Source organism: Pelecanus crispus, chromosome 12 (genome assembly GCF_030463565.1).
Source record: "Pelecanus crispus isolate bPelCri1 chromosome 12, bPelCri1.pri, whole genome shotgun sequence".
In the NCBI taxonomy this organism is placed as follows: Eukaryota; Metazoa; Chordata; class Aves; order Pelecaniformes; family Pelecanidae; genus Pelecanus; species Pelecanus crispus.
The window spans coordinates 22,342,370-22,368,194 of NC_134654.1; the positions used below are offsets into that span (position 1 = coordinate 22,342,370).

The 25,825-nt window shown below is 39.5% G+C and overlaps 1 protein-coding gene across 5 annotated transcripts; it reads left to right on the forward strand.

Annotated features, from left to right (window-relative positions):
• The first annotated feature begins 1,507 nt into the window (after nt 1-1,507).
• On the forward strand, nt 1,508-21,143 carry LUC7L3 (LUC7 like 3 pre-mRNA splicing factor). Of its 5 annotated transcripts, XM_075720178.1 has the most exons (13): nt 1,508-1,671; nt 8,091-8,157; nt 9,163-9,202; nt 9,435-9,579; nt 10,873-10,947; nt 11,040-11,144; nt 12,288-12,449; nt 12,935-13,218; nt 13,764-13,924; nt 18,987-19,127; nt 19,233-19,338; nt 19,756-19,821; nt 20,667-21,141. In XM_075720178.1, exons 1-12 carry the CDS (start codon nt 1,573-1,575, stop codon nt 19,778-19,780), a joined length of 1,410 nt encoding a protein of 469 aa, XP_075576293.1. In that variant the 5' UTR covers nt 1,508-1,572; the 3' UTR covers nt 19,781-19,821; nt 20,667-21,141. The 5 variants fall into 5 exon arrangements, with proteins under 5 accessions (XP_075576293.1, XP_075576292.1, XP_075576294.1 ...); XM_075720177.1 differs by having other exon boundaries at nt 19,756-21,143; XM_075720179.1 differs by lacking the exon at nt 19,756-19,821.
• Nucleotides 21,144-25,825: the final 4,682 nt, after the last annotated feature.

Consider the following 25,825-nt stretch of genomic DNA (forward strand, 5'->3'; position numbering starts at 1 on the left):
GATTACAGGTAATTCCTGTACTTTGCGTTATTTGCTTTGAAAAGCTAGTTTTGGTCGTTGTGGATTTGTCCTAAACCAAATTACGGGAGAGAAGAGCTGGTAAAAATTCCACAACTATAAAAAGTCAAAATAATCATTTCAAACTCCAGCCAGACACCTAGCCATTTCTATTCTAGTCTGCTCTGTGCGACCATGCTGGCACGCCAGGGAAATTTGCAGTAGTTAGGCTCCAAGGTACCAGTTTACTTTCTTGATGCAATTGGAGCAACATAAGGAAGCTGAAATGGCCCAGTTCTGCCCCCGTTTTCTAAAGCAACCCCCCCATCCCACCCCCAAAACCCAGACTGTAGGATGTTAAGACTGAAAATTCATCCAAGTTATGTTGCATTGATCTCAGTTACGCTCTTCCAACAGTTCCAGCGGGTTGTTAAATCATTATAAAATTGCAAAGCTTGGAAGAACTTTGTAGTGCCTTACAGCGCTGCGTAATGGAGGTTTTTATGGACAGATTTCTGAAAGGGAACTCTGCAGGTAACGCTGGCGTTTGCATGAAGCCCTCGGTGATTCTGAGCGAGGCTGCTGAGTCCTGTGGGTTTTACAGGATCAGCGCAAAAACAGACTTCAAGCTCTTAAAAGAAAACCAACCTAAAAATTTGATTAAGTTCATGCACTTAGCATGTTCAAAATAATTTTGGGTAATTGGGAAATAGTTGAAAACTGGTACGTGAAACTCAGTAAAAATGAGGTACAAAATCACATCTAGAAAGGGGAAAAAAAACCCAACAAAATGAGCAGAAACTGGTTCCAAGATTCAACAGTAAGGTTTAGGCTAGAGCTGAGGGACTTTTTTGCCCCAAGGTGTTGGTGTAATTCCTAAGGGAATACCCACTGCTGGAGGCACTCAGGAGGTCAGTAACGGTGCATCAGGGATGGTTTTGGTGCCTTTGACCCTGCCAGGGAGCGGGGGGGGGGGAGGGGCGGCCATGATAACCCTCGAGTGCTGCCCAGGCCTGCGTCCTCTGCCTCCAGCCACGAAGAGCCTCGCAAAGGCAGCTTCCCCAGCGCCATGACACCCCGCGGGCCAGGAGGCCGGCCTGCGCGGCTCCCGGCGCCCCTCACACCCGGCCTCGCACGGCTGCGGTATTTCTCTGTGGCGGTATTTCCCGGTGGCGGCACCCCCTCGCCCGTCGGGCCCCTCAGCGGCCGTGCACACTGCGACACCCCCAGGCCGGGCCGCGGGAAGGGGACCAGCCCCGTCCCTGTTTTTCTTCCCCCGCCGTCATCGCGAACCGGGAGCCGTCCCGGCCTCCGCAGCGAGGCGACTAGGGCAGGCCCCGGGCGGTGAGGAGCGCGGCGGCCGCCCCTACGCGAGGCCGCCGGCGGGCCCGGGCCGCGCTCCGCCAGGCCCCAGAGGCGGTTAGGAGGCGCGCGGTGCATTGTGGGCAGGGCGAGAAGCTGCGCCGCCATTTTGTCTCTGTCACTCTCAGCGGCGGCGCGGTCGGTCGGGGAGGAGAGGCGGCGGCGGAGCCGGCGGCGGTGTTTGGCGAGGGGGGATTCGGCCACGAGGACACGATGATATCGGCCGCCCAGCTCCTAGATGAGCTTATGGGCCGGGACAGAAACCTGGCCCCAGATGAGAAGCGCAGCAACGTGCGGTGGGACCACGAGAGCGTGAGTGAAGCGGAGCCGCCTCTCCCCTCCCTCCTTCCCATCCCCCTCGCAGGGCCGGGGTTTTGTCGTAGCGACACGGACCGCGGGTGCGGGCCTACAGCTTCTCCCGGCCCGGGGACAGCAGCGGGGGCGGGGGGAAGGGATGAGGTGCCGGCCATGGCGGGGGGGGGGGTTCCCCGGGCTTTGGCGGGGGTGCGGGGCGGGCCCTCCGTGCGGAGCCCGTGGCTGCGGGGCTCCTGCATGGCGGCCGCGGGGCGGGCTAGGTCCGGGCCGTTGCGCGGGAACCTCGCAGAGCCTTAAGTCGAGGAGGAGGAACCGAGTAGCCGAGAGGGAGGAGGATCCCGCCTTAGCAAGGTTGTGCGAGAGGGCTTGCGCTGTTGTTTGGGCCGCTGGGAGGAGAGAGGCCTTGTGTTTGGGTTTCGGCGCAAGGGGGGGAGGTTGTGTTCGCCGCGGCGTGTTCTCCACGGAGTGTCGATAGACGGGAATAGGGGGTTTCTGAGAGGCCTGTTTGTGGCTGAGATCTCCCGTGGGGGAAAAGAAAAATAAATGGTTTTTGTTGGGGGCGGGGATTGTGGAATGCTGCTTTTCTGAGTAGAAGCCTGCTGGCTTGCACGAAGGGAGATGAGACAGATGTTAGTAGTTTGGAAGACAAGTGTCTCTGGATCTCTTCCTGAGTGCGGTATTGGGGAAGGAAACACAAGGGCACAGGCATCCTGACTTAACTATCTGGAGGTTGCAGCAGAAGGAAGAACCTAAGACTTTTGAAACTGAGGATTTTGCTAAGAAAAGCTTGATTCCTTCTGTACTTTCTTGGTCAAAAGACTTCTACAGCTCCTGGGGGGGGTGTTAACCTAAACAGTACTATTGTTTAGTAGTACTTACGTATTTCTTGTTAATGTGGTGATTCGTTAGTTTTAGTTTTCTGCAATAAATAGCTCAAATAAGACTTTTTAAATTATTATTACTTTGGAGTGAGGTTTCTCCCCAGGTACGGTTGAGCTTTAATGAATGATGACTTTTAGTGATACCTATCGTAGTTGTATTGTAAGTTATTTTACAAAAAAATCAACGGTAGTTCCAAAGTTCCTATAGCTGCTTCTTTGGGAGAGATGAACACTGCTGATTTTTTTTTTTTTTTTTCCCCCTCCACTTGCTCATGATGTATTTTTTTGAGTTACGGTATATGTTAAAAGAAAGTGTCACAGTTACAATAGTTTATTTATTACCTGTGTCATAGGAATTTTGTGGTTTAAGTGCAAAAAGCATTTAGCTCCCCCCCCCCCCCCCCCCCCCCCATTTTCTTGGGAGGTTGTTGAATTGGGAGGATGGAGAAGTGCTTGCTTTTGGCTGTTCTAAATTGCATCTTAAATACAAAGGTGGGATTTTCACATTTTCAAATGAGAGTTATATCATTTTTTTGCCTCATTCTCTTTAATCAAGTTCAGATTATTTCATCTTCAAATGAGTACATTTTTTAATTTTAGGCTGAAGAGATTCACTATACTCTAAGCTGTTGTTCGGTTTTGTTGTTTCAGAAACAGGGCCCTGTCTCTTCTTCCCAGTCCTCCTTTGACAATTTAGGAAGTGGAGAGCTGTCCTGTGTCTGAGGCCAGTGGGAAATTTACAGGCTCAGGGTCAAGACTTCAGTCTTGCAAGAACTGCTGCTGTTTGCTCTGCTCCTGCTTTTATTTATAGAATCATAGAATCGTTTAGGTTGGAAAAGACCCATCAAGTCCAACCATTTGTGAAGTTTATAGGACCATAATTAAATGCAACCTCTCTGAAAGGAATGTTTTCATAGATTCCTATAGTAAACTGATGAGTTAATAAAAAACCCTATTGCTGTTAAAACCGGTGTTTCAGTTGGGTTTCCTGCATCACCTAAAGATTAAATTTGCAATGCTGATATGTTTTAAAAGACAGGAAATGCAGATAAGGTTCAAATAGTAATATTAATACATCTGCTTGACTGCTATTTTGCTTTTCAGATGAAATATGTATGCTAATGTCATTTCTTGTAAAATTGACATACATCAATGTGTAGCCTTTTCAATGTAAGCATGTTGTAGTCCTACCAAAGTTTAGGATTTTGTGTGACATTTCATCAGTTTTAGATATGGAAGGTTATCAAAACAAGCTCATCTCTATTTTCTTTTATCATTTGTAAACTGCATCTAGGTGGATATCAAAAACTGTATGGAAGATGCAATGAAATAGAAGATAGGAGTAGGTTCTTTTGAAGGTGTGAAAGCAGTGTGTGATAGCTGAGCGTTTATTTGCTGTTCTAGTGAAACATGTTGGTCATGTATTGTAAAGCCTTTTGTAGAGCTTAAGTTCTTTCTTTAAAACTTCGACATTATTAAAGCCTGTAATCTCCCGGTTGCTGTATATTTCAATATTGCAGCATGTCCTTAGATGATTGTGAAAGGTGTCCCTGCCCATGGCAGAGGCTTGGACTGGGTGATCTTTAAAGATCCTTTCCAACCCAACCGTTCTATGATTCTGTGATAATTCTAGTTTTGGCATAAAGGCTTTCTGGTTTGTATGCAGACAGAAATTACTAGTATCATATATTTTAGTCTTTCTGCTTACTGTCATATCTGTAGACAAAGTATACTTCTGGAATAGTAAATTTATTGATTCATACTTTCTTGCTTTAATATGCCACCTATACAAAACCAAGTTCATGTGGAAAGAGCAATTGCGTAAGAGTTCTGAGGCTGTTTGGTGGCACAAGAAAGCCCAGCATTGACTATAAGGCTTTGAGATTGTGATTTACCTTTGAGGTAAATTCAGTGTTTTCAGAAAGTGGGGAGGGGTGGAGGGCTGTTACGAACAAATGACTGTGAGCAATTATCACCTATAGGAATGCAGTTTCTCAAAAGGTAGGTTCTGTATTTAAAATATGATTTGATAATATTAGCTATTTATGATGTGTTACACTTTTATTTTTGTTATGCAAAGACCTGAATTGGTTTGCATCGAGATAGAATCTCAGAATTTAATCCTCCAGGAGGTGAGGACTAAGTGTTACTTGTTTTGGAACAATACTAGTAATGGAAGGTTACATGTGAACTTTAATGGTTTCAAATAATTCATCTATATGAAGGAATTTTCTAGGGTTTTTTTGTAAGCCATAACCTGCTGGATTTTATTGTCAGCCTTTTTATTAGGAATTGTCTGCCTAAAGGGATTTGCTTACATAATTGTTTATTACAGTTATACTGATGCTTCATCAGTAAATAATTTCCTGTGGAAGAGGAACATGTTAATGTAGAAGTATTAATGAGATAGTCGTGATATAGGAAAGCTTTGAATTGGTTCACAAACTCTGGAAGAGCTAGCCATTCTTGCTTAGTCAACTTTGAGGTGAAGCATACTATATTCCCACCTTCAAGAGATTTCAAGGATTAGCGAATTTGAGATGAAGTGGAAAGTTCCAAGTGTCTGTATTTGTTCTAGTGTCTCATGAAATGTGAGACCCAACGGCTTTGAGACACAAGCTATGGCTAATCTTGCTGCAGTAGTTTGACAGTAACATTCCTCACTGTTCCACTTTCTTGGTAGCAGAGTCATCAGAATAATTGGCAAAAAGGAATAAGTGCTTGTTACCTGCATAGGTAAATACCCGTACTAAATTGCCTGTTGCTCTGTTTCTGCAAATATGGAATGTATTTCCATATTACTTCTGACTTGTGCTAAGTGCAGCACTTTGATAAGCTGTGGATGAGTAATGCCATTTGAAGCGTATTGCTCTGTTTCAGTCCTTTAATGGCTCTGTGATGCTTCAGCCGTTTCTTGGCCCTTTCTATTTTTGCTCATCATTGACTACTTAAGAGTGACTGTAAGCACACCTGACTGGCATCTACAGTTTGTCAAGGCTGACGTACCACACCGTGAAGCTAAGCCAGAATGATACCTTTCAAGATAGCTGCAAGATTCTCTCGAGTAGTGTTTCTCTGTTGAAGCAAAATCAGTTGAAGAGCATAATGAAATGGGTATGAGAGAGGGAGAAAATTGCTGCAGACGCACTAATCTGAACCACTCTTATCTAAGTATTTCTCTGCAGGCTGCCTCTTAGGAGAGCATGTCAAGGAATTCACCGGGTGCCATAGCATCCAGAGCTAGTTAGGAGAAAATTACTGCAACTTTTCAGTGTGTGTGGTTTTAGTTGTTGGGGGTCTTAATATATAAATAATTAATACAGTGTGTGACACATGTTTAAGCTGCATATTTTAGTATTGGTCACTACAGTTTTTGGCTGTAACCATCAGCTCATAAGAGGAGGCTTTTCCTAGCAGTGCTGCTTCATAAAATCATTTTAATTATTTCTGGTGTTTTAGTCCCTGTCCCCCCCCCGCCCCCATCATACTTTTGCCTCTAGTAACTTTTCTTTTGCTCCTTTTGTTACTACTTATTTCAAAGCCATTACAGGCCAGTTTGCATAATTTTTGAGCTTATAGAAGATGTTCTACAACTCTTTTACAGCATAATATGGTCAGACCATTATTGTGCTCTTTGTGTCTTAGGAAATTGTCTAATCCACCCCTGAAATTGTTTTGGGGAAGTGCCTTTTCACTGACCCTAATACTTGGATGTGAGGATGAGAAAATGGAGGAGAAAGAGAGTGTAGAGAGAAACTATATTTCTGTTGACTAGTACAGGAGTTCCTCCCAGAAACGGCTCCCTTGAAACAACTTGATATTGAAACAAGGGATATTGCAGCTTTCAGAGAAGAGAGCAGATTCTGAAACCAGATTTTGTCTTGTAACTTTCTCCTTGCTTTTTGAGAAGAAAAAAAATTGTGCTTTTGTGTGGTGTTTTCTTAACTATTCTTGATAAATTGCTTCAGATAGGTGCTACAGTGTCATAACCTGGATCACAGAAGTACTCAAATTGTGTAATAAAAGAGATTTTGTTTGGTTTGGGGTGGTTTGGGGGGTTTTTTTGTGTGTCCATGGCTTGTCAGTAGAAAGCTTGATTGTTTTTCTATGTAATCTGTAAAGCAGTCAGTCCAGTTTTAATTTCTGCAGTCTGATTTGCAGTCTGGCAGTTAGCATGGAAAAATAAATCAGACTGATCTAATTTGATCAACTGGTGTCACAGGCATTTCAGTGAGGTGTTGGTGTGGGGTCAGTTTTGGGTCTCTCTCCTCACCCGTTTGTTAAAATAGTTCAAAATGTATCTTAGGAAATAATACCTCGTAAATCTTTGTCCACAATGTATGTGAGCATATTAGAACTAGGTTGTAATACATGGTACCCATTACTAGATTTGCCAAATATTAGAAACTGGTGTAACATAAAAGAGATGTTAGAAGAATGTCCAGGCTAGTTTTGGATTGACAGTTAATGGCAATCATGTCTAGGGAAAGGGTCTGTTGAAGAATGAATTACTTAAGATAGGTTATGAAGTTAGGTGAAAGTATTTCTGATTTTATCTTTTTGGCTGTTCTGATGGATAGACAGGAGATAGTTCTGTGTATGAACTTCAAGAACTGACCAATTTGACTAGCTAAGCCCATGTTCGTGGGTGAGAGTGAATAATCTTTTTAACAAAAGCTGGTTTTATCCCATCATATGTTAAGTATTTACTGGCTAGGCTACCAGGTTGTTTTTTTTCCCCTGACTACCTGGTGGTATTTTTCTGTTATCAAAAAGAACCTGACTTGCTAATGTAAAAATAGGCTATGTAGAAACAAAACAAATCCTTTTTTAGTTGGCAGGAAACCAGGTTAAAATTGATGTCTTCTGTGTCCGCCTTAAGAGGTATACAATGTCTCTTTGGATATCATTCTTAAAGTAGGGATTTTTAAAAGCATTGGAATGGGGAAGCTTTTGGATAGTTATGTGTGTTCTTAAGTCTTCTAATTGACGTCAGAATCCTCAAGACAGTACCTTAAGTTTGAATGCTGATGGCTCCTGTTCTCCAAGCCAGTAGCATTGAAGAAATGAAGGCTGAACACAAAATTGTTACAGATGAGCTAAGAGGAACTGCCTTTCATGCTTCCATGGCAGACATTCTCACCCCTTGTAGGTTTTCACAGTTAAGGAATTTCTGGTAACTTTTTTAATAGTCCAATCTGATTTAATTCCTTTGGAAATACCAAATACTATGTTGTATTTACAAATAGATGACACTTTCCTGTGATCTTAAATATTTAGCAGTAAATTTAAAAAATAGCATTATTGCAATGGAAAGTAAGAATTTTGGTGTTTTGTTGTTAAGATGTACCTTGTAACACGTACTGCTACCAAGTAGCACAAAGATTGAGGACGTACCTGTGTAAAATTTTCAGAAATTTTGCAGTGTGCGAGGGGAATTTTTACACTGTATTTTAGAAAATAGAATTGATTACGTAAAATTGCTAATTCACGAGGAAAAAAAAAAATGATGCCTGTTTCTTTCTTCTCTGTCAGGTTTGTAAATACTACCTTTGTGGCTTTTGCCCAGCTGAATTATTTACAAATACCCGTTCTGATTTAGGTAAGTCTGTAAGTCTTGTAACTTTTATTCACTTACATGTAATTACAGTTGAACTTTTGTTTGCCAACTACATTTTTATTGTTTAATCTCTGTCAAAACACTTAGAAAATAGGCTTTTTTCTTTTTAAAGGATTGCTAGTGATATAGTATGTTAAGAGCAATATTTATTGCAGATCCTAGTTCCTCTGAGTGAAAAAACTTTAATTTTTTTCCTTACAGTGTAAGCTAAATTATTGGGTGTGGGGTGATTTTCTCCTCCTGAAGTGCTGGCTTCTAGTTTGGTTTATTCTACGTGGGCAGGGTTTTAACTTATTTTTGTGTGAGTATACATGTTTGAGCTTCTTTACATTACAGACTTGTTTACTGTAATAGTTACTACTGAAGGCGATCTCTAAATTACTCGTAGCTTTCAAGGGTTGGTATGTGGACTACATGTAGTTTGGAGACAGTAACTGGGAAAAACAGGATTCTTCCCTTAGTGTTAATTTCCAACTCTGTTGAAAAGTTTGATAAGGTGGGGAATTTTAACATGATTACCTTCATGAACTCAGGCCACATACGCCCTAATTTTACTCTGAAGATCAACGTTTTAAGTAGCCAGTTCTTTGTAATAAAGAACACTGGAGCTGAGAAAGTGCTTGGTTAAATTAGCCATATGTCATTTTTTTTGTAGGTTGGTTGGTTTGTTTTTTAAGGCCCCAGGTGTTTAAGGTCTTATTTTGTTTGTGTAGTTTTACTGATGTAGAACTTGGTCTGGAAATTCTATTTTATATGAAGACTGTCATTCAGAATCTCCTTTGGTTTTATAATTACTAAACCATATTGGCATTCTTTTTCTTTAATAATGTCTTTCAAACGCCAAGCAAAGGAAGCAGAAAGGCGGGCATAAAAGTCCCTGGGAAGTGTTTATAACTCTGTTCTATCATGGTGCACAAACAAATGCTGATGGAGTGGGAATACAGCATTCAAGAATGCAAGCTTAAACTTTTTGTGTGGTCTTTTCAGGTCCTTGTGAAAAAATTCACGATGAAAATCTACGTAAACAGTAAGTATGTTGGTTGATATGTTAATGCAAATACTGTTTCTAGCATGCTTGAAACTTCCTAAAAGCAACCCAACCATGAGAAACTAATTGCTTTTTGATTTATGTAAACATTTATTTAAATGTATAAAACTCTCTTACCTTGAGCAAGAATTTATAATATTGCAGGTTTTATTATTTATTTTTCATATATTATAGAGTGACGTGAGTCTTCGTTTTTAAAATATTTTACCAGGTACGAGAAGAGCTCTCGTTTTATGAAAGTGGGCTATGAAAGAGACTTCTTACGCTATTTACAAAGCTTACTTGCAGAGGTAGAACGCAGGATTCGAAGAGGCCATGCTCGTTTGGCACTGTCACAGAATCAACAGTCATCTGGGGTGAGTCTGGAAGAACATTAAGGCAATTTTTCTTCTAGATAGTGTCTTCATGTTCTCTTTACCTTGCCTCTTTGGGTAAAATATATTGTTTTCTAGAAGATTCCCATTAGGTAAGTCTCTTCATCTGTTAGCCAGCAGATTGCCTCTAGCCCTAATGGACACGCCAGGTGGCTCCACAGTCAGCAAGAGTCCCTCTCTGTTCTCCCTGTCTCTGTTTCCTTAGAATCGGTATCTGTTCTCCACCCTGGAACATTAGTCCTGTCAAGCGTTGTCTTTACGCTGTTAACCTCAGTTTACCTTCTCTCCCTTAGTTGCATGTTCCTCCTTCCCTCCACTAGTAAGCTGTATCACAGTGATATTACTGAAGTAGGGGAAGTACTGGGTCTTTCAGCAGCTGATGGAGCTAAATCCCCCTGTCAGCTGCCACCCTTAGGCAGTGGCCTCTTTCTGCTCCAGTACCACCATTGGCAGGCAGTGATGGAATCATGGAAGTTTGAGAAAGAGATGCTTCTGTGCAACTCTCAGTTCCAAGCTGCATATTAGACAGTTGTAAATGAAAAGCTTTAACTAACTGGGAGAAAAATTTTGCATGTTTACTCCACTTGTTTTTTCTTGTCCCCTGATTGATTTGGAGCAGTGACTGTAGCCTGTGCTCTGACAGTTTCCTGACTGCTAGGGCAGCCTTGCTCCTTTTTACTGCCCCAATTAATTATTCCGTGCAAAGTCCAGTTGCTTCAGAAGGAGCTGTGGACAGTATCTTCAGTCAAGAGAGCTTATTGGCTGTGGATTAGAGCAAAGGTTGTGGGGGAAGCAAATGTAAGTCTGTTCTGGCAGCCTACAGAGAGGACACTACTAACAAGTACATTTTGGATGAAGTGAGATTCTTCCTGCATTTATGCTCAGAAGTTAAATTTCAGAGCCCATGGAACTTCTAAGTCATACTTGAGTGTCTGCAAAGATATGCAATAGCTGCATGGCAGTTTCAGAGTTTAAATTTAGGCCTTTGATTTCAGATGTCTTACCTTTTATGGGCCAGGGTCTTGAACGTTTTTGTTGATTTAGGAGGAATTAGTGTGACTAGAACTTGCTTCACTCAGCAAGAGGGAGTAAGCTGTGTTGAGGAGTGTTTTATCTTAGCTAGACTATTACTAGTAGGACTTCATGGGAGAAGAGGCAGGAGGAGGTTATTCCTGAATTGCCTCCAGAATATGAAAAGACATACATTTGTGTGTTTTAAAGTTATTTTAACTAAAACAAAAACCCGCAAACAACCCCACTTGTACTGTTTGGCAGGGAGCAGGACCTACCGGTAAAAATGAAGAGAAGATTCAGGTGTTAACTGACAAAATTGATGTACTTCTACAACAGGTGAGGTTTTCTTACCCCCTATAAGAGAGATCTCTTGTTTTTGTTACTTGATTAAAAATCGTAGTTGATTTTTTTTTTTTATTGTCCTTTAGATTGAAGAACTAGGTTCAGAAGGGAAGGTGGAAGAGGCACAAGGAATGATGAAACTTGTTGAGCAGTTAAAGGAAGAGAGAGAATTGCTGAGGTCTACAACTTCAGTAAGTAATGTGTTTTGTAGTTCTGTCAGGTTTATTTCAAAATTTGGTGCAACAGTACGTTCTTAATAACCTTGTCCTTAACTAAGGCATGCAAGTTCTATGCAGAATTTGTTAGACAATAACATGACATTTAAATGTGTTAATCAAGTGTGTTGATTTAGCATGCTACCTTGAGAGTGAGTTTCATGCACACAAATTATGAAGTTATTTACACAGCAGTCCTGGAGGTGAGCTTGCGTCTTACTCTAGTTCAGGTCTCAGCTGAACTTTGCTGTGTAGCCTCCACAATGTTATTTCACTGAATTGCCAATCTGAATGTGTTAGAGAAAGCCCTTGTGTTAGGGCTGTGACTAGGGACAGGCATCTGTCTGACTTTGAGAGCTACAGAAGCCAAAGGTAATGTGTTAAGTAGCAAGTTCCTGTAAAAAAAAAAAAAAAAAAAAGAGCTTATGTTTAAACGTTATATTTTGGTGTTTAATAATATACTTGGACTGTGATTCCTGGTTTATTTTTTAAAAGTTCTTAAATGTTGCTGGCAGTAGTGTTTGTGTCCATACTATAGGATTCATGAATTTTGCACAGCAATAATCACTTGGGGTTATGGTGAAATTCTGGTGTATTTCTGGTATGTCTGTTGAAACAGTGAGTTAATTTCACCACCATCCTTTCAAATAGAAGCCCAGCGTTCCTTTTCATATTTCTTCATGGGATAGTCTAGCCTCTTTGTTCCTTGAGACGTATTCCATGGTTACTCTGCAGCTCCAGACATTTCAGTTGATGCCAAAGAAACCATCTTAAGAGAAAACTGATTTTTTTTTTTTTCCCTTAATCCCGAGATTGCAAAGAAGCTGCAGATACGGCTATACACATATTAATCCCTTGCAGTGAGGAATAAGGTTTGTTTTGTGTATTTTCTAATTGGCTCTTTCCTTGTGGCTTAAGAGGAATGGGCATATATAGCCTATTTTTGCCCTGTTAATCCTACTAGGTGCAGTGCTCTGAAGGCAAAGCATGCAGTTATGATTCTCAGCTTTCACTAGTGTCTAGGATTTGACAATACTATGAATAAAGTTCTAAACCTCTTTACTGGCTTCTGGCTAAAACTTTTTTTTTTTTGGCTTATGGAATGTTTTTATTTTGCAGACAATTGAGAGCTTTGCAGCCCAAGAAAAGCAAATGGAAGTTTGTGAAGTTTGTGGAGCCTTTTTAATTGTAGGAGATGCACAGTCCAGGGTAGATGACCACTTGATGGGAAAGCAGCACATGGGTTATGCCAAAATAAAAGCTACTGTAGAAGATCTAAAAGTAAGCATCTCTTCAGTTACTGAACATAAAAAAAAAAAAATTGCTTGGAAGCTTCCTATGGTAAACAAAAGGCTGTCCAGTGGACTTTCTCAAGTGGGTGAAATACTCCAAAGATGGTATATAAGAATTAAATGGAATCCCACTGCACATTTAGCATTGTGCTTGCACTGACGTTCTTTGTTGTATGTGATTACACTAGATATAAGCAAAGATGTAAATTCAGGTGGGAATTTTTTGTGGCCTTTCTAAACTCTGTTCTTGTGAGAATGACAAGTAAAAACAGTTTTGTAAGAGAAAGGATTTCCATTTCAGGGATTTTAGAAAGTGCTTCTATGTAGGCCGTCCTTTGTTTGGGGGAAGAAAACCCACAAACCTGAAATACTTTAAAAGCTTAAGCTTCTATGTCCTCAGAATGCATAAACTAAGTTATATTGAGTGATTTATCTTGATTAATCTTCATTTCTTTCTGTGAACTTTTTTTTAAGGAAAAGTTACGAAAAAGAACAGAAGAACCTGACCGTGATGACAGGTTAAAAAAAGAGAAACAAGAACGAGAAGAGAGAGAGAAAGAGAGGGAACGGGAAAGAGAAGAGAGGGAAAGGAAGAGACGACGTGAAGAAGAAGAAAAGGAAAAAGAGAGGGCTCGTGATAGAGAGAGACGTAAAAGGAGTCGTTCACGGAGTAGACATTCAAGCAGAACATCTGACAGAAGATGCAGCCGTTCACGAGACCACAAAAGATCAAGAAGCAGAGAAAGAAGGCGAAGCAGGTACACGTGTGTGTGTGTGCACATGAGTATTTTCATGTAACTTTGCAAAATGTAAAAATCTCATGGGGACTTGATCTGTCAGCCTGGGTCACGTCACTGATTTGTCAGCTTCACTGTTCTTACCTGTAAGTGAAGACATACTTTACTCATTCTAAGGAGTAAAGTTTTGCTGCACGTTCACTGTCTTCTTTCCATTTTTGGAAGTAGATGACACCATTGTGGTGGAATTGGTCTTACGAGGGAGTTTTGAGTAGATAAATGCTCCCAAAGAACAGGGTCTTGTTTTTTCCTTAAGTTGGTCTTCAATTCATAGTAGCGGATATTTTTAAGCTGTGTGGTTGAATGTTTGAGTAAATGAAGAAGGGAATATGAAGCCAGGTCTTGTGTGCTGAGAAATATTTATATATGGTATGCTAAGGCTTGTTTTAAATATTTGTTTTCTGCAAATAATCCATGTATTAGAAAGTGCTACTGGTTTACTGTTTTATCTTCTGAGTTAGAAAATACAAGCTGACACATTTTTGAAATTTTCTCTGAATGTTAAGGAGTCGTGACCGAAGAAGAAGCAGAAGTCACGATAGATCAGAAAGAAAACATAGGTCTCGCAGTAGGGACAGGAGACGATCAAAAAGCCGGGATCGGAAATCCTACAAGCACAGAAGCAAAAGCAGAGAGAGAGAACAAGACAGGAAGTCAAAAGAAAAAGGTATGTTTGTGTGAAGACTGAGTTCGTATCAAGTTCTGAAACTACTCTTTGCCTAAAGTCTCAAAAGCTCTTAGTCTTTCAGTGAGTGACTTGAAAGTTCTTCTTAGCATCAGATCAGATCTGGTTTTATAAGCTGTGTATGTTGCTGTTAACCAATTTTAAACATTTTGTTTGTTCCAGTTATTGTTAATGCACGTGTGTGCGTATGTACACCCCAGTGTCCACCTCTTATCTGTTACAGTAGTTATTAAAAGCTTACCACTTTGTCTGCAAATTAAGTGTGCGAGGATTTTGATGTATCTTAAGACCTGTTGACTGTTTACCTTTAGAAAAACATAAGCCTGTAATCACATTTTCATAAGAGTGAATATCTTCTATTCCTACTGTTAGCAGATATTTCTGTAATTACCCTTTGCTGGTACATGTTTTGTGGGAGACTGGTAGCTGGTTTTTCACCTGTAGAATCTATTATTTCTCTACACTATCACGTTTCCTTTATTTTTCTTTAACAGTGCTTTTAAGGGTTTTTTTTCTAGTCTATGAATGCAGTCCAAGATAAATCTTGCAGAATTTCTGTAATGTTCTAAATTACAATTGCATGCTCTCTCCCCAACCTCCTGCTCTTCCCCCTTGTTGGTTACTGGGGTTGGGGGGGGGGCAGTGTTTGGATTTTTTTTTTTTTTTTTTTTTTTTTAATGAAGTGAGATTTGCGTAGTCAGTATTCAGGTGAGTCTCAAAGGCATGCTGTATTAGTCCTTGGAACGCTTTTATAGCACTACATGGCCATGTACAACAGCATTGATGGTGACTCACTGCTTCATCAGAGGCTGGTGTTCAGAAGCTTTACGTTTAAGTAGGATTAAAAAGAGCTACAGAGAGAACACCACAGATTCACATTCTGTGAAAAGATACTAATTCACTGTTACTGCTAAATTTCCCCCTTTAAAAGTCTTTTGAAACTTCTGGAGGAATGTAATACTAACTTCTGTCTTAAACTAGTGCCTCTGTCGGGGTGCTGACTAATGTCCAGTCTGAAACAGCCACCCCACTTCACTATTAGAGCTGACCGTCAGTAACGGATGAAACAATTCTGTTATGTTTCTAAGGTACTTTTGAGGTTCTCTGGAATGAAAGGTGCTATGTGCATGTTTCTGGATTGCATAGGCCTGTTTGCCCTATCCTTCATTTCCCATATTTATCCAGCGGATTACTTCCAAAATGTTGGTAATGCTTCATGTATTTTTCTTGCCTGACTTCCTTGGACCGTTTTAATTTTTCTGGTTTATACTACGGTGCATCTTTAGTATTGATTCTTCTCTCATTTTGCTTTGCCCTTTATAAGCAAGTGGCTTTTAGCTGCTTGCTCATTGGTAGTGGAACTGATCCGTAGTGTTTAAAGTCACATTCAGTATTGTAGCCTGTATCTGTCCATTTTGTTACTTTATTCCCACCTGATACTGTGCCTATTTTGCCTACTTTATGAACAGATTTCTGGTGCTTAGTCAAGAATGTCCTATTCAGTATTCTGTGTGTATCTATGCATATAAATAACTGTTCTTATTTATTCAAATTTGGTCTGTTTTTGAGCTTAACAGCTTTTCAGTTCTTTCCTTAATCCTTCCATAAATAGAGGAGCTAGTGAACTTTCTTCAGCATCTCAATATTTTTAGTTTTAACTTGACTGATTTCCTTGCTGGCCATTTTATTTGCTGCTTGCTACTTTCTTCCTCCAGAAATGAGAACAGTGAGGTGATGCTATGAGCTGTGATGAAAATTGCACCTGGGAAAATCAATTCCCCTTTTTGACTATGTAATGGTAACATTTGTAGAAACACAAATAGGCCTTAGAGCAGGACTGTAATACTGAAGAAGTTTGTGTTCCCTTTGTTGGGAAAATCTTTAATTAAAAAAAGAGGGGGGGGGAAAGGGAAAAAACCAAACCAATAGTATTTAACAAGCAAGCATTGAATTTCCATGATGAAGCTGTAAACACCATTACATCTTCACATTCACAATATGGTGTTGTAGGTAGTTAAGTAGATACATGAACCTCTAAAGCTATCTGAAGTGTGTGGCTGGCTACCTGCTGTACTGTTTGCCCAAAAAGAAGTAATGTAGAAGTTAAGTCTTAACTTACTACATTTACTGCTCCATTGGGAATATTGGCTTCAGAATCGAATTGCCTTAGATCCACCATTGATCTGCAATTATAAAAGTAAGCAGCAAAGGCCTGGCTGTAACTACTCATGGTAGTGCCTTTCATCTTGAAATCTCAAACTGCTTTACAAACATGAATCTTAACAGGAAAAAAGCAAGGCACAGTTGCCCAAGACTTGCCTACTGTTACACATTAAATTAGTGCCATACTTTGAAAATCCAGAAGTCCTGGCTTCTTGTTCGCTAACATACAGTGGAATACAGCGACCTTTAAGATTGTAAGAAAAAATTATGTATAGAAATGGAGACACTTAATTTCCGACTCAAGTTTCAGGAACAGCGATACATTTACTAAAGGAGGGAGCCTGCCAGCCATAAACACCATCTGAGCATTAACTTGATATAAACCAGCAGAACGCAACTACTGTTCAAGTAAACGAACTTCAGAGCAGGTGGAATAAATAGTTTGGGGTTTTTTTTTGTTTTTGTTTTTGTTTTTTTAAGAAAAGGAAAACATCTGTTCTGCAAGTACCTTCATTTTATGAGGGGTTAATACTGGAACATGCCTCCAGAGCACTTTAACTTGGCTCTTTAGCTTTCTTAATCTGGATTCATATACTTAGATAAAAATAATTACATTTGTGATCATGTTTTCATGTTAGTGATTAAACCTCAGCAAATACTGTCAGAACACCCAAACCCTCAGTAATACCGGATATTATGCTTGACTGATTTTTGTGTTCTCTGAACAGTAAAACCATTCACATTATGTTGGTAACAATTCTCACAAAATACACCTCTGTTGCCCACACAAACTCAATCAGAAAAATGTGCATGTGTTGAATCAGGAAGCAAACTCAATATTATGTCATTATACCTAATAGAACACAGCTGAAATCGTATACACAGTTTCAACAGCAAACTAATTGTATGTACTTTTAAAGAAAGACATCTTACTGATTGAAAATACAGTGGAGGAACTTAACTGCTTGCAGATACTCGAGGAGTTTAAAGAAGTTCAGTTATTGGACTATTTGTTGAATACGCTTTCTCAGTTCTGCTTGGCAAACTGGAGGTTTGCTATGGTAAAACGATTTTATTATTAAAGTTTTTAGAAGAGTTTCATCTTTCATACCACAGTTTAATAGTAGTTTTTTAACCTTAAACAAAATTATCCTTCCTGACCAAATTCAAGAAACAAACAAGACAGAACAAAACCCTGCACACTGCACATCCATAGGGCTATTAAGATCTACCATATCTACATAGGACAGAAGATAAGATTATTGGACTGACTACTAGTCCTCTGCGGGGAAACAAGACTACTATTCCTCAGTGGATCTACGTGTGCATCGGAGATACCTATAAGACACAAAAAGAAGACTTTTTAACAAGGTTAGTTAGAGTGCAATCTACCTGCGGAGTTGCAAAACCGAGGGCAGACAGATACAAAATTATTAGTTCTTCAGTTAGCTTTTTGACATCGCTGCGTGCTTTCTCCAAGCACCGTGCACTGGATGTGTTGCTTCAGATGAAACCTCAGTAGTAGTGTTCATTAGGCAGTTGCCCTCATTTCTGTGTGGGGGCTTTACACCTTCCTTTGGTGGTCTATTTTAAAACAAAGAAGTTGGGATGTTGCTTCTGTTTTAAAGCTTAATTTCTACTTTGTCTTCTGGAATATAAAAGTGTGTGTTATGCCAGTCTAGGTGATAACATTATTTAAAATAGCTTTTTCAGAGTGTTTGATCTGTGTGCTCCTGTGTTGGGGAGATATATATATTTATATTATTTATTTTAATTGCCTGGATAGCAGGGAATAATCAGAAAAAAAGAGCTTGAATGTTGTTCTGTATGATGACATCCGAGAGGTTGGTTTTTCAGATTATTTTTTTTTTTCTCTCCAAAGTGTCTTTCCTGATCAAAGGTTGACTATTATGGTGTGAAATAATACAGGAGGAATTGGTATTTTTATTAAATTTGCAAATACTGAATTTACGGATGAGGCACGCAGCTCTAATACTGAATGTTTTTCTTCCTCTGGAAATATTTTTACTTCTGGCTTCCTTCCTTCTTTGAAGATTATTGAGGAAAAGATGAGTTTTTCAGCAGTGCAGCAAACTCTTCAGTCAGCTTTCCAATTCATGATGGAATTGTGGGGTCCTTCCCATCTTGCTGTTCCTTTGCCTTTGGAAAATAGTGCTTTTTATATATCTTCCAAACTGTCTCCCCAAGCCTTTTTAATAAGTGGATTACAAATGACTGCTGTTTTTATAAAATTGAGAATTAATAATGCTGACAAGCGTGCAGCTTCTGTGACAAACTGTAAAGTTAATTTTGCTTGTCACTGTGATCCCCACCTTCAAAGCTAGCAGTGCTTAATATTGTTTCCCTGAGTATTTGATTGTTTGGGGTTGCTAGGTTGTTTTTTAATTGGCAAATACTGATTTATTTGATAATGCACTGATGCATTGTCCCATCACTCTTTTCTCAGTCTCTTTTCAAGAACCGTATTTAATGAGAATTGTAAACCAAAGAAGGCCATACACATAAATTAAAATTTGGGGACAAGAGAGTCCCATGATAAGTAAGGAAGCCATATTACACATTTGCCTAACTTCTTGACTGCCTCTTTACCCCCAATTTGTGTATTTCAACAGACAGCTGAGTAGCTGTTAGGAGGTCTGTCCTTTCTCCTCTTTTCCCTGCCCTGTGCTGTCCCCTTTGACCTTTTTTTATACCCTCTCCATTCAAGCATGGTAGTCTGAAGCCTGTTTCTGTAACTTTTTGAGTATTACTGTTATTGCTATAGAAAGTAATTGTCCCATTTTGTATGCAATATATATCTCACATGTGCAATGTTTGTTTTTACTTTGAAATCCATGGTCAATGTCTTCTTTCATGGCAGAAAAGAGGGGATCTGATGATAAAAAAAGTAGTATGAAGTCCAGTAGTCGAGAAAAACAGAGTGAAGACACAAATACAGACTCGAAGGAGAGTGATACTAAGAATGAGGTCAATGGGACCAGTGAAGACATTAAATCTGAAGGTGACACTCAGTCCAATTAAAACTGATCTGATATGACCTCAGATCAGGCAGAGGTAAGTGCATTATTTCAAACTTTGATTAGGGCTTTTTGTTACTGTTTAACAGTGCAGCGTAAGTATGCACAGATGAAGATGGAACTAAGCCAAGTAAGAAGACATACTAAAGCACCTTCTGAAGGAAAAGACAGTGTAGTCCTGCAAAACATTTTGAGGTACATTGTTTTGTCTCAGCTATTTTGTAGCAGACTCGTGCCCCCATTAGTGTGCCTCTTTGGGACATATTTGTAATATAGCCACCATAGAAAAATTAATTATCCTTTTTTATTTTTAGGGATTTTGTTATCGTTTTTTTAAAAAAAAAGTTGAACTGTTTTTGTATTTAAGTCCATATTGTGTTGGTACATCAGCAGAAACTTTTGCTTTAATACTTAATATTTGAGGCACATGTTGGACTACTTTGTTTTCATATAAACTGCTAGTATTTCTTTGTCAAGGATGTTTCTAGTTTTTTTGCTTTATTGCCTTGCATTCTAATGCAGTTTGTTCTGTAACTCGAGAGCCAGTAGCATTGGATTGATGGAAGTGTAGGGTTTATGAATTATTGCAGCTGACTACCATACCTCACACAGCGTTGGTGTTGTGAGCGGCCCATGAAAAGCCAAATTAAAAATCAAGGATTCAGTCAAACTAAGCAGGTACTCATGCCAGGTACTCCTTTCTCTACCCACATCCATGTTTGAATGCTGTTGCCTGTAATCTTTAAGCTTACTGTTGTGTTTTTGATTTTCAAGATAGTGAAAAGGACTTTTTGTGTATTGTGTGAATACTGTAAATCTGATGTTAACAGAATGGAATTTTCTTTCAACTGTATGTAGGGATGCAGTGCTGCCCAGAATTAGATATCTTTAAAGAGTTTAAAATGCAATAAACACTACATAATAATCGCCTTGTTACTTTCAATGCAATGCAAGTCTTTAAGAGGTATGTGTTTAATATTTCCTACTGTGTAGGAGAATTTGCAGTCAGCCATAGTACAGAGAAGTGGAATGGCTGATAACAGACTTCTAAGGCAAATGTAAATACAAAGACAGATGCCACCAAATGATTACAATGTTCATGGCAAGAATGTATGCTGAAAAACTTTGTTGGAAATGAAACAGCTAAACAATAGGAAATACAAATACTGTATTAAAAGGAGAACTTTCTTTTCCCCACTCTTGACATAGCTTTCTCACTCTTACAGAAGGTCTTTAGTTGTATTCCTGAAATAAGGAACTAACAATGGAGAGTACAACTGATAAATGAGCTTCTTGCAACATAAATTGTTATTGTAGTTTCATTATTTATGCTAGGAACTCTTAAACACTTGATTATTAAACCATTAATGCTACATTATTGCTTCTAAAGCCAGTCATGTTCAATGTTGACGTTTTTGTAGAGTTAAGATGACAGCTAACAACTGGGCCAATATATAGGAATGGTAAACGAAATGCTCTTAATGCTGTCTAATTGTCTGTTTTCCCAAAATTTTGCATTATAGGACTACTACGTGAAGAGTCTGCGAAGACAGCGGAAGACAGCTTAAACTGAAGATCTGCTTTAAAATGAGGTGAAAGAAAGCTGTAGTGGCGTAGAAAAATATAAAGTTGAGTTAGAAATTTTTTTTTATAAAATTTAATTCAGGACTTGTGTTTTCCTCCCAGAGTTCAGAAAGATGTGTTGATAATAGCACATATGCTACTGAGAATATAAGTCCTGTATCCTTTTTTTTTCCTTTAAGACTTTTTAAGATAAGAAACCAACATAACCTGAACACATGGCTTGCTCAGTGTTTAATTGCAAGTTTTCATTCTTGGACTTTAAAACACAAGAATAAATGTTTAGTATTTGTGTGAATCGAACTAAAATGAATCCCATTTTTACAACTAAGCTATTCCTAGCTTCTTGATATACGAGAAATGGAAATAAAGTATCTTTGAATTTCTGTTACAAATTTGATTGTCTCTGTCATTGAACGTTTAATATTAAGTAAGTTTCTTTCCTAATAAATCTACTCATGTCTTCAAGCTTAGTCCATTAATTTGGATGCTTAGTTATTCTGTGGTGTTTGTGGGTTTGCGTTTTTTTTTGGTGCCATCAGTTAGTATTTCATTTCGAGCTTACTTTTTCAGCAGTTATATGGCTGTTGGATTTTGTTTCCCCTAAAATCATAGAATCATAGAATCATCTAGGTTGGAAAAGACCTTTAAGATCATCCAGTCCAACCATTAACCTACACTACCAAGCCCACTCTAGACTAATCAAGGGTAGACCAGACTAAACCATATCCCGAAGTGCCACATCTACCCGTTTTTTAAACGCCTCCAGGGATGGTGACTCCACCACCCCTCTGGGCAGCCTGTTCCAATGCCTGACCACCCTTTCCGTAAAGAAATTTTTCCTAATTTCCAGTCTAAACCTCCCCTGGCGCAGCTTAAGCCCATTTCCTCTTGTCCTATCGCTAGCTACTTGGGAGAAGAGACCAGCACCCACCTCACTACAACCTCCTTTCAGGTAGTTGTAGAGAGCGATAAGGTCTCCCCTCAGCCTCCTCTTTTCCAGGCTAAACAACCCCAGTTCCCTCAGCCGCTCCTCATAAGACTTGTTCTCCAGACCCTTCACCAGCTTCGTTGCCCGCCTCTGAACACGCTCCAGCACCTCAATGTGTAAAGGTACAGCTTATGCTGCAGTTGGTTAAGAAAAGACAGAAATCTTGCAATAAAAATGTAGGCCTTAAGCCTTTATAAAGCAGTTAGACTTTTACAGCGTTATCATAAAGATGCCACTGCTGAGATTGCCCATCAGACTGCCTTTATATTTGCATTGTAGTATCAGTTTGGAGTATCAAGTAACAACTGTATGGAGTTGGTAAGCATGCACAGTCTGTGTGTTACAACAGCTACAAGGGAAAAGAGACATCCCTTATGCTTTCTTGTGAAGCTGTAGTGCAAGCAAGCGTAGTTCTTGTTGGAAAAGAACTGCAGTGTGTACTAGTCAGCAGCAAAGACAGTAAAGTGTATTTCAGTGCTGTGTCTGTAAGGCCTTGAATTTACACTTTAAAAAAAAGCATTATCCTTCATATTAGTATTCAGGACTTGACCATACATGTAACTTAAGTCGTACATGGACAAAGCACTATTGTAACTTGCTGCTTCTAATTTTGGTGTGCCTTGTATCGTCTGTTTATGGAAGTGCACTCATAAAAGGACCTGCGTGATGGTCCCTATGGTGAACTGAGTGCTGGGTTTTTTGATAGGGAGGGATACCACATGCAGACAGCAGTGTTGCCTTTTTGGCTTTCATTGTTCTAAAGCAGACGCCCATAAGGGGCACAGGGGCTTGAGACTGGGTGGTGGGTGTTTTTGGAAAAACTTAACAAGAAAAATTAATGTAAGTGGGAGAAAGTTCTAATTACGGACATTTTGTCAACACTTAACTCCTTTCGAAACTTGTATAAGTGACATGATTCAGCTACTGCCTGGTGGGTACATTACTTCTTCCAGTGGCTAAAATGTGTGTCTTGCACCTTCTAGTGCACATATTTGTTACAGGACTAGCATTTTCCCTTCCTTATATACACAGGTATAAATGATAAAATGAGGTAACTTTATAGTAAATTGGACTGGGATTCAGATTCTGACATGTCTTGATAGTGCCATTGAAGATGAAGGAAAACTTCTGTCTTTCAGAGCATAGGAAACATGGTGCCTTTCTAGTAAGTACCTTCAGATTTCACTGTAACAGGCATCTCCACACCAGATTCATCTGTGTGAAAAGTGTCATCTTCAGAGCTCGAGCCCAAGATAAATACAATCTCAGATTTTCTAGGAATGCTAAGCAAAAAGCAAGCAGCTTACTTAAGTAAGCACCTCCTACATGCTTTCTCCATACTTGTTTTGGCAGCCTGACAGTCTTTTATTAGGTGTTAAAAATGTACTGGCCCATGATTTTTTCAAAGTTGTGTTAGAATTCTAAGAGCGTACCATCCACTCCAGAGTGCCGTGTATCATCCCACACACACCCCCTGCCCCCTGAAAAAGGAAGAGATCTAGGTTCTTGAAACAACTGATACTTTAATATAAGTGAAGAGTAGCAATGTCAGTTCAGTACAAGTTTTTAGTGCAAACAAAAGTTGTCCTTGGAAGAACAGTAAGTTTTGTAAACTTAGTTTCAGTTGTCATACCAACAGTTTATTGTTCAAAGGAAAAAAAAACAAACAACAAAAACAGTTAACTTAACTAGTGTGCCTTAGAGTTTATCAAACTGCATAAAACATACAAAAATATTTCTCTGAATGCATAGGCTTACTGTTGTGTTATTACAGTCAGATCATAATTAAAATGTTAGTATTTCACATTAACAGTTATTCTTTGTGGAAACTAGAGCAAATAAAGCTTTTTTAAACCAGCTGCTCCTATAGCTGAATGTTCAGTAATTAGTGGAGGCAGTCTTTACACTGATTTCCTAAACAAAGGAACTGAAAAGAAATTAGATACTCTTTATTTTTGAGCCATTTAACTACTACTTTTTCAAACAGTTATTGCACATAATCTGAACTAGCTTCCGAGCTATGCTGATATATACAATTGTTAAAATAAAAACTCCTTTCCTTGTCCTACAAGAAAAACAAAGCAGGAGCCATAGTTAGGAAATTTTACTTCATACTGTGTCAGTTTTGAGCTTACCAGGAGTTGATTTGGGCTTTAAAGTAGCCCAGCTCCTGGAGACAGAAGGGCCAGGATTGAGAATGGGGTGTTAGCAGAGTTTAAGTGGTAAGATGGATATGTAAGATGGATATAGAGCAAGTGGGAAAGGATGATAATTATTTTGAATGCACTAAGCAGGCATTTTAAGCCTAGAGTAACTTGGTAAAATCCTAAACCCAGAGTCAAGCATCTCTTCTGCTGGCAGGAGGGGTTTCTGTATTCTTCTGACATGCATGCTTTTACTGACCTCGCTTGGAGGAGCCAAGGATATCTTCAAGGATAAAGCAGCTGTGCTGCAGGAAGCTAAGACAGGGTGGCAGCCATGCTGCTCCTACCAAAACATGTTAATTGTACTATTTATGGTCTGAATGGCAACATTACAATCCAGATCAACAACAACAAACGCTGCATCAAGCTGTGCACAAACTGTGCTCTAAAAGGAGCGATGGAAGGAAAATCAGTACTATTGGGGGGGGACCCCAAAACAGCTGATGTCCAGAAAAAACAACTCCCTCAACCCCTCTACCCACCCCTGTACCCAATTAAGGTTTTTGGTGCAAAGGTCATCATTGTAGTTTTTGGTACAAAAGAACACAAAAAGCCTCCTAAGGTATAACTTTGCAGACTACCATGTTAACAGGAAAAGCTTCAGGCTGTTAACAGTTCAGCAATGCTGCAACTTACTTTGTTCAGCCTGAAAGGGAGTGACTTCAAGGTGTGTTTTAATGATGACTTTTGCCATTCATAAAACCCCAGATGGATGTTTTCATTACTGACTTGCTTAAATGCAAATTAACGAGTCTGTAGTTTAAACAGAGTCTGTGTTCTGCTCCCCCCTGCCCCCCTGCAAAAATTTAAAAAAAAAAAAAAAAAAAGCAGTTGAAAGCACCTGGAGGCATTCAGCCCTTCCAGTACTCATCTGGCTAAACCTTTGGCCACAGTGTAAAAGTGATAGTAGACTGTGCAACATGTAAAGTTACAGGTTATTTATTTGCTAATGGTGTATGTTTCCAGTTTAGTATGGCTAATCAGGAGCGTGGTATGCTCCTTACAGTTGTGATACCTCAAGAGTATGCTGTTGTGCTTCGCCTGCTCCTCACACAGCAGAAACAAAGCACACACCCTGTAACTGGTCTGTGACAGTGGGCCATAAAGAAGTTACCTGGCTTAACAGTACTGACTTTTGGTGTGAGTAATGCACAGTCCCCTCACGTTTTTGGGAAAATGAGTAAATAAAACTGTGGACACGGATGGATTTGTGATCCCCTCCTGAGCTCCTGAAACGTTAGCGCTTTCTTTTGAATGGGCACTTTAACTTGCTTTGTGACTTAAATGCTCCTTAATTGAGAGGCTTCCATATTTTTTCTTGTGGAGGTGGAGGGATGCCATCACTTAAGTTGCAGTATTCTCATATAGGAAAGAAACAAACATTTAAATGTGGACACACTCCACTTTTATTTTCAGCCCAGTGAAAATTTTTCTCCTGTCACTTCAGAGCATTAAATATTTCTGTCCCCAGCAGAAAGACAATGCATCTTGGTAAGTCTTTGTGAAGGGGCAAGAGATTAAGGACTTGCAAGTTTTCAGTTTTTAGAGAGCAACTGTTCATCGTTTGCCAAATACCCTCTGACATTTAACTTAATCAGGAAGTTTAAAATACATATATACACACATACACACACAATTTCCTGAATCTCTTTTCCGTCACTCTTATTTGGTCAAAGAGTGGGAGCACTCAACGTACTTTTTGTATTGATAATTAAGTCTTTCCTGCCCTCTTGCCAAATACAACCAATAAACTTCATTGAAATACAGTGGAAGCATGTGATTTTAGTAGACAAATGAGGTATCCCTTATCTGAATACAGTATCAAGTAAAAAAAATAAAAGCAAAGGGGATATTAAATATAAAAGATAAACTATTAGTTAAAATAGTAACCCTAACAATAACTTAA

What these genes read in the sequence shown, in the direction of transcription:
- LUC7L3 (XM_075720176.1), top strand. Translation starts at nt 1,573, where the DNA reads ATGATATCGGCCGCCCAGCTCCTAGATGAGCTTATGGGCCGGGACAGA. An exon ending in GATGAAAATCTACGTAAACA is followed by an intron (nt 9,203 to 9,434) that starts GTAAGTATGTTG and finishes ATATTTTACCAG; the next exon opens with GTACGAGAAGAGCTCTCGTT. An exon ending in AGAATCAACAGTCATCTGGG is followed by an intron (nt 9,580 to 10,872) that starts GTGAGTCTGGAA and finishes ACTGTTTGGCAG; the next exon opens with GGAGCAGGACCTACCGGTAA.